This window comes from Cynara cardunculus (genome assembly GCF_001531365.2).
Source record: "Cynara cardunculus var. scolymus isolate 2C chromosome LG 10, CcrdV1, whole genome shotgun sequence".
In the NCBI taxonomy this organism is placed as follows: domain Eukaryota; kingdom Viridiplantae; phylum Streptophyta; class Magnoliopsida; order Asterales; family Asteraceae; genus Cynara; species Cynara cardunculus.
Genome location: NC_037537.1, coordinates 29,101,615 through 29,110,210, shown reverse-complemented (window position 1 = coordinate 29,110,210; position 8,596 = coordinate 29,101,615). Strand labels below are relative to the sequence as shown.

Sequence of the window (8,596 nt, the reverse complement as noted above, 5' to 3'; positions counted from 1 at the left end):
GGAGTTATTTAATGTTGCTAGATGTTACAAGCTAATTTCAAAACCATTTTTAGGATTCTGTGTGTTTCAACCTTGTCATAAAGTTAAGCTCCTGAAATGGGAATTGACCCTTTTGATCAGCTTGTGACATGGGGTTTAGGGTTTATGAACTTGCCCTGGAGTTGATACCATTCTATAAGTGGGGGAGGGGAATTTAAGGTTATTGTCTGCATTGCTTCCACTCATGTAAAAATTGTGCCTGCTAATTTAGGTTTTTCTTTTGGGGGCAAAAGTAAGACAATATATTGATTAGGAGATCAAGAAGATCATAATTGATGATACATTTGAGGAGGGCAAGCTACAAAGACAAACTACTTGACAAAAAACACAGAAGCACCTCGATCGCCACTTGAGCCTACTAAAAGCCATTGGAACTATTGAAAACCTATAACTTGTGACAATGAAGCTTTTTAAACCTAGAGGCTTAAAACTTGACGCTGAATCACTGAGATTGAAAACTAAAGTACTTGACTTGAACCTGAGCAGTTGCGCTCACTGGGTGTCTTGCTTACCCCCCCTGCATGGGATCCAACTACGACTAACCATATCTGGAAGCTAGAAAATAGCGATCAAAGTTCTTGATTTGGAGATATTAGTTATATATACCTGCAGTTCATTCAATATCAACAAAGTCTCTTATCCAGAACAAGTTGAGCCTGTATAAAAGCATCATTCTGGAATGTACTTATTGGATAATTAATATTGAATAAGTAATATATTACCTCCTTTGTCCAAATAAAAAGAGACCACTTTGAAATCTAGAAGGAACATAAAGACAATCTGTTTGGACAACTTGCACTTGACTAAATATAAATGAAAAAACGACCCTTTGTCAAATCCTCAACTGAGGGGTAATTTAGGAACATATTTAAGTATCAGATAAGACTCTTGCTATGGTCAAGGAAAAATATGTGAAGTGAATTCTTTTTCTAGGATGGATTGAGTATTTTGTTCCGGTATTTATGAGAATGCTTCCTCTCATCACCATGGGATATACATCGTGATTGCATGTTCATGAAAGCTTGCTGTTATTCGTGAGTTGTGTCTGAAGTTTGTGCAATAGTCATTTTGATGTGTGTGTGTACAAGTACATTTCACATTTGGAATTGTGTGTTCCAGTTTTATACTACTTGAAGGAGGACAACAGAGGACTCGAGGCTCTACTATTCACTGGTTTAGTGTATCCCTACGCAGCTAGTGATTTGTAGTTATTCTAGGTGGGAATGCAACCTGAGAATTATGCTAACAAAGGGCATTTTTGGTGTATTGGAAAAAGGTATGTTGTAGGAGTGCATGGTATGGCTGTCAATCTTCTCCATTCTCCCATTTGAGCGGTTTATTAAGGCGCCAAATAGAATTTTCGTTTTGAGTTTCTTATATCATGTAGATGCAACTATCATTGCAGATTTGGCTGTTACAGTTAAGCATATAATACTGTTACATATTCAAAGAATACAATCCATCAAACGACCAATGTTTCATTAGGCTCAGAACAAAAGTGGTTCTCTGGATTCTTTATCATCACAATAAGGATAGCATTTGAGTATTAGAAGCCAGACAATGGTACCTTGATTGTGTCTTTTAGCTTATTGCCTCTTTGGGGTTAGAACCCTCATAATGCCAGTGGACAGCTGAATTTCTACTTTCCCACATGGTTGAGGAAATGGCATCATTACGTTCTGGTGGATTTGTGGATCCTGGATGGGAGCATGGTACTGCCCAAGATGAGAAAAAGAAGAAGGTGAGATGCAATTATTGTGGGAAAGTAGTTAGTGGTGGGATATACAGGTTRAAGCAACAYTTAGCTCGAGTGTCTGGGGAAGTGACGTATTGTGAAAAGGCTCCAGAAGAGGTTTGCCTAAAAATGAAAGAGAASTTGGAAGGATGTCGTATTGGTAAGAAACCGAAGCAAATTGAATATGATGAACAAGCATATCTGAATTTTCCTTCTAATGATGACGTTGAAGAGGAAGAGCACAATGCATACAGGAACAAAGGAAAGCAGCTGGTAGGGGACAAGGGTTTGGTTATAAATATGGCTCCTCTTCGGTCATTAGGATATGTTGACCCTGGGTGGGAACATGGAATTCCTCAGGATGAGAGGAAGAAAAAGGTTAAATGCAATTACTGTGATAAAATAGTTAGTGGTGGGATTAATCGCTTTAAGCAACACCTAGCTAGAATACCTGGCGAAGTCGCACCTTGTAAAAGTGCTCCTGAGGAASTCTATCYGAAAATAAAAGAGAATATGAAATGGCATCGTACTGGAAGGAGGCATAGGAGACCTGAAGCTAAGCAAACGTCAGCATTTTATATGCACTCAGAAAATGAAGATGAAGAGGATGAGCAAGAGGAAGATGATGTACATCTCATGAGCAGTGAAAAGCTATTACTTGGAGATAAARGATTTTCCAGTGATTCAAGAAGAGTAGTCAAAGGGATATCTCCTGGTATTGGAACAGAACCGTTGTCCAAGAAACCAAAATTTGAGACTGTTGTTCTGCAGTCGCCAAAGGGTCAGATATCAGCATCTTCCAAGCAGGGCACAATCGTGTCAACGAAAATATCACGAAAGGAGGTCATRTCTGCAATTTGCAAGTTCTTTTATCATGCTGGAGTTCCCACACATGCAGCACAATCACCCTACTTCCATAAGATGCTGGAGATGGTGGGTCAATATGGTCAAGACTTACCAGCTCCCCCAAGCCGTATGTTGTCAGGTCGGTTTCTTCATGACGAAATCTTAATCATCAAAACCTACCTGGCAGAATATAAAGCCTCTTGGGCAGTCACTGGTTGTTCTATATTGGCTGATAGTTGGAAAGATGCASAGAGTAGGACATTAATCAACATTTTGGTTTCCTGYCCTCGGGGTGTGCACTTTGTTTCTTCAGTTGATGCAACTGAATTTGTTGAAGATGCACCGGCTTTATTCAAATTTCTTGATAAAGTTWTGGATGAGATGGGCGAGGAAAATGTTGTGCAGGTAGTTRTAGTAAACTATGATTATTTCTGATCCAGTTCTCACATGTGTTCTTAGTTGATTTCCTTTCCTCGTTGATTTGCTAATCTTTCTAGGTTATCACGGAAAACACACCCAGTTATCAAGCGGCTGGAAAGATGCTTGAGGAAAAACGACAAAATTTATTTTGGACTCCTTGTGCTGCTTCTTGTATTGAACAAATGCTCGAAGATTTTGTAAAAATAAAATGGGTTGCAGAATGTATAGAGAAAGGACAAAAAATTACAAAGCTTGTATACAACCAAATCTGGTTATCAGATTTATTGAAAAGAGAATATACAGGGGGACAGGAGCTGCTGAGAGCATCTTTTACCCGTCATGCTTCAAGTTTTCTAACGTTGCAAAGCTTGATGGACCACAGGGTTGCTCTCAAACGATTGTTTCAGTCCACTAAATGGCTGTCATCTCGAGTTTMWAAAYGTGAGGAGGGTGAAGAGGTGGAAAAAATTGTAATGAATGCTACATTTTGGAAGAAGGTGCAATAYATTAGGAGATCAGTGGACCCTATTCTGGAAGTGCTTCAAAAGATCAACAGTGATGAGAGCCTCTCAATGCCATCTATATACAATGACATGTACAGGGCAAAACTTGCCATAAAAACCAACCATGGTGATGATGCCCGCAAATATGGCAACTTCTGGAGTGTAATAGACAATCATTGGAATTCATCTCTCAATCATCCTTTGTATCTTGCTGCTTACTTTCTGAAYCCATCGTACAGATATCGACCTGATTTTGTTCCAGTAAGATATACAAGTTCCGATTAGCTTTGCCTTCTCTCTTATTACCAAAGTTGTTCTTATCAATGGCTGTTTTTCTTATGTACTTCATTTAGCATCCAGAAGTTGTCCGTGGACTAAATTCATGCATTGTTAGGTTTGAGCCAAACAATGCACGAAGGGTGTCAGCATCAAAGCAGGTACAGTCTCCATCGTGCATTTACGTGTGTGTGTTCAATGGCAATGAACGTTCATAGACATCAATTTGCAATATATGATTTTGTTATTACAGATATCAGATTTTGGGTCTGCAAAAGCTGATTTCGGAACTGATTTGGCTATTAGTACGCGAACAGAACTTAATCCAGGTAGTAGAGCTGTGATGATTTGATAATTACACACTCAGCTGTGATGCATTATTAGTTTAAATATATGTGTATATATCCAGTACTAATGAATACCTTTTTGTTTTAGCCGCTTGGTGGCAACAACATGGCATAAACTGCTTGGAGCTGCAACAGATTGMTGTACGCATATTGAGTCAAACATGCTCGTCTTTTGGCTGTGAGCATAATTGGAGCATATATGATCAGTTTCACAACCAGAGGCACAACCGCCTGGGACAGAAACAATTGAATGACTTTACCTATGTTCACTACAACTTACGACTCAGGGAACGCCAAATAAGGAAGATGCCATATGGTTCAGCTTCGCTTGATAGCATTCTGAAAGAGAATGTATTGCATGACTGGATTGTAAAGCCAGAAAAACAAGCATATCAAGAAGACGAGGTAACTTGACATTTCTGTTTGGGCTTTCAACTCTTGTCTTTCTTCTGGATCCGTATTTTTGATCTGTGATTTTGGGCATTCTCATCCTTTCATTCTTGATATTTTCAGGAGGTTTGTAGTGAAATGGAACAAGGCGATGCATATGAGAATGGGTTGCTGGAATATGAAGAAGGAAATGGAGAGAGTAGGAAGGGATCATTGCAGCTGATGACACTAACAGACATAGAGCCATTAGATGCTCATCCGCTTAACAATATTGGGGGTGATGATGAAGATGAAGATGATGAAGGTGATGATGATGACCTCAATTTCCTGGGTGATGGTTTCAGTGATTCATAGATATCTATATAAAAGAGTTATAGGATGAGTAAATGGCTGCCTTGTTTATCAGTAGTAATGCAAAATGACGATGTATTATTGTTTGCTTGGTTGTATTATTTAATATTTTGTACATTAGGTTCTTTGATCACCATTGAATTTGAAGGTAAAAACATCCCGATAAGCCAATAACTAGGGACTAAAACCCTATCAGTAACAGTTACAATGGATTGGATTGAAGTATTAAGGATAAAATCTAAAATGTAAGAAAAATATAACATACTTTGATTCGGCCAAATTGGATCCAGCTTGGGACGGGTTACGGCCTAAGAGTTTGAGACCTGCTAATACATATTATATCAAAGTTTTTATAAATTATATACACATTTTAATTTTATTTGTAACTAGTGTTTGACATTGCATGATGACGATAAATTTTTTAAAAATTTATTGAAATTAACTAAATGAGTCGATGATCACATTTATATATTAAACTAATAATATCAACATTACCTTTGATATATGAATCTAATTTATCATTATTGGTTGTTCTTTTAATATTATATATATATATATATATATATATATCTATATCTATACTACATATATAAGCATTTAAGACAAAGTCTTAAATACAACTCTTTAAACACAAGTTACAATCATTTTATGCAAGATTTTCAAAAAACTCTTAAGTACAACTCTTTAAACATATGGTACAAGCTTTTTATGCATTAAGTTTATTAGCCATGGTCAGACTTGCTTTTTCTCTTCTCCTCTATTCTTCTTCCCTTTCCAGCTTTCCTTTCCTCTGGTCATGAATCCTGCTATACGCCAAAACAAAATTGGTAAAGTCAGCCTTTTGCTTTCTTCAATTGCTCCAACCTTTGCACATTCTAGCCCTAATCTCAGCCGTCTCGCTTCCTTTGAACACGAATAACACCGATACCGCATTTGTCTTCGTCCCTCTCTCTCCCGTGCTCTCCTCGCTCTCCTCCGTCGTCCCTGCTCTCTCATCCGCCTTACCAGCATCGTCATCTTCTTTCATCACACAACAGGTGAATCATCGCCGTCTTCTTTCTCATGATTTTTGATGTGTATTGAAATTGTTTCCATTGAGTTATTTTTCTGTAGTAGATCTGTTGGAATGCTTGTGCTAGGGAAGGTCTCGTAAATATATAACATGGTGAGTTTATGAAATTAAGAAAAGTTTCGAGCAATTGACAAAATGAAATAGGCAATATTCTCAAGCATCTTGCTACATATTTTATTTTCAGTTGTTCAACTGATTCGAGGTACTTCAATGGAGATTAAAAAGGATAATATCTTTTTTTTTCTTAGCCGTGGTATCAAACATCTTTGACCTAGATACCACAGCTTTTCCTTTTGGTGGTGGGGGCACGATTGTAGTATTATATATGATGTTTGGATATTCACTTGTGATTTTGTAGGATTGATGCTCTGCAAGAACTATGGAGGTTTTGGATATTCAAAACACTTGTGATTCCCACCTGATATTCTTTTCTTATTATATGATTGACATGCATTCCAACTAACAACTATCCAACCAATTTAAGTCGTGGACTATCACAGARTGCACTCTGGTTATATCACTCATTCAAAACTACATTTTCCCTAATCTTCTTATGATAAAGCATTGAATGTGTTTGTGGTGCCATACTTGCATGTTATGAACATGAGGATTTCRTGGTTTCCCCTAATATTTCTATCATTGCAGAAAAGCAGGAAAAAAAGGTCTCGAGCTTTTCAATACCGCAATAGCAAAAGTTGGATGCACGAGAAAGGAGGTTTTTTTAATCACCTCTTCAAAGATATCGCTTTTTGAATGTAACTTTAAATCTTAACAGTTTCATTGCAGGTTGTTATTGGAATGGATGTGTTGCATCTGAATTCTATGATAACAAAGATAWAACATGTTGTTTGAATTTCAAGGAAGAGGTATAAGTCAACTCAAAGAAACAAGTTAATTCTATTTTCGTGTTGACAGAAACAAAGAAGGAAATTAAATACAATGAACTTTATATGTTGCAGAACGATGATGTGTCACAGAAGATATCAGACRACAGTTTAAAGAATGTTTACTTACTGTCCTTTTATTACCATTCTTTAGTGACTACCCAGTTATATCCATATAGGATCCTTTCGATCAGGATGATTGGGAACATTATGCAAAGATGACAACAGAAATTGGTGAGCAGCTGCAAGATGCAAGTTATGGTTATGGTTATGATCTCTTTGTCACAAATCCTAAGGTATAATAAAGCTTTCTCTAACCTCGAAGTTGTAGAGAGTAAATACCGATTCTTAGTTTCTCATTTTATCTGATTCAGTGTGTTGACAAAGCAATCAAGGAGAAGACTTGCAATGCCCTTCTTATGAGGGTATGTTTACTTACTGTCCTTTTATTACCATGAGGAAATTCATAGGTATTTGTTTAATTCATAGTTTTAAATTTGTTGTGCATATTTGCTAGAATAACTTGGGCAAGGAGATATAAATTACAAGCCTAAAATCGATATGTGTGATTATCACCCTTGGGTTTGTATCATGATATCACACTAATCGTTAGATCTTTGCACCCTTAAATCATGCCCCATGCACTAAATGAAATATGGTGCCAATTGATCCATAAGTTAGCCAGTTAGGACATTGTGTTAGCATCAACCTTTTATTTCAATGGTGAGATGTAATAACTAATGTAGTTTTTTCCCTCCGAATATATCCATGTTGCAATTTCTTAAGGCCAAATAAGATGAATAATAAAGGAATACAAAAAGGCACCTTTAYTCAKATTCAAGTAAATGAGAACCATCTAATCTTGTTTTTTGGAGAGCTCAACAAAGTACTTTGCTCTCCGATTCAAAATCATGTTATTCATGCTTTATAATGGTAATGTAAAGAAGATATTATACATGATCTATTGATTTAAATCTACCTATAAGACTTGGGCTTGATTAATGTTCCATTTACTRTTATGATTGGATTTTGATGTTTGAATCAATGTAGAACCCCTCTGTTTCYAACAGTAATTCAGTAAACACCCATGGGGCCAGTGGCTGTGAGTCATATGAACTGGTTCATTATACAAGATAATTTTTGAAACATTTTTAAAAAGAAAGCTCTTAAATCTCAGGGCTATGTGTCTTGTTTATCCTCATATATTGTTTCTTGCAGGTGGTTCAATTGTTGGAAACTCCTTATGTGAATCTCATAAATTATGCATCATAGGTATTGCATCTTTTTCTGATTTCATTTCTGTTCATCGTATCCCGATTATCTAGATCCTCCATCGTTWACAGAGGTCAGTTTGTTCTTCAGTTGTTTTATGCAGTTTTGAGAAATGATTTCATTTGATGTGGCCATCACTAAATGTAAACTCGATTGAAACTAAGAAATTAGAAGAAAYAGTAACAGTTTGTTGCTATTAATTTTTTATATGGAAATATTATAGATGTTTCTGATTTTCTTATTTGGGTTGGTGGTTACAAGAACAAATTGAATAACATTGGGGTGTGTTATGTAACAGGCCAAATTTGAGCTGAAGAGATTTGCAAGCTTCATGAGGTTCTAACAAGTTTGCAAGCTTCATGAGGTTCTAACAAGTTCTGGGATGTTTATCTACAAGTCCAAAGTACTATTTTAGGGAGCATGTAAATTTTCTTAAGGTAAGATCAAGACTTTCGTGGCTG

The 8,596-nt window shown here is 36.6% G+C and overlaps 1 protein-coding gene and 1 long non-coding RNA gene across 2 annotated transcripts; both read left to right on the top strand.

Annotated features, from left to right (window-relative positions):
- The first annotated feature begins 1,316 nt into the window (after window positions 1–1,316).
- On the top strand, window positions 1,317–4,982 carry LOC112518927. The gene is made up of 7 exons (XM_025126720.1): window positions 1,317–1,335; window positions 1,445–3,025; window positions 3,118–3,804; window positions 3,897–3,980; window positions 4,073–4,148; window positions 4,255–4,571; window positions 4,680–4,982. The coding sequence occupies exons 2-7, from the start codon at window positions 1,691–1,693 to the stop codon at window positions 4,908–4,910; spliced, it is 2,730 nt and encodes a 909-aa protein (XP_024982488.1). The 5' UTR covers window positions 1,317–1,335; window positions 1,445–1,690; the 3' UTR covers window positions 4,911–4,982.
- Window positions 4,983–6,771: 1,789 nt separating this feature from the next.
- On the top strand, window positions 6,772–8,596 carry LOC112520435. The gene is made up of 4 exons (XR_003069994.1): window positions 6,772–6,845; window positions 7,043–7,159; window positions 7,238–7,288; window positions 8,082–8,596. It is a non-coding gene; the product is annotated as an uncharacterized LOC112520435 (long non-coding RNA).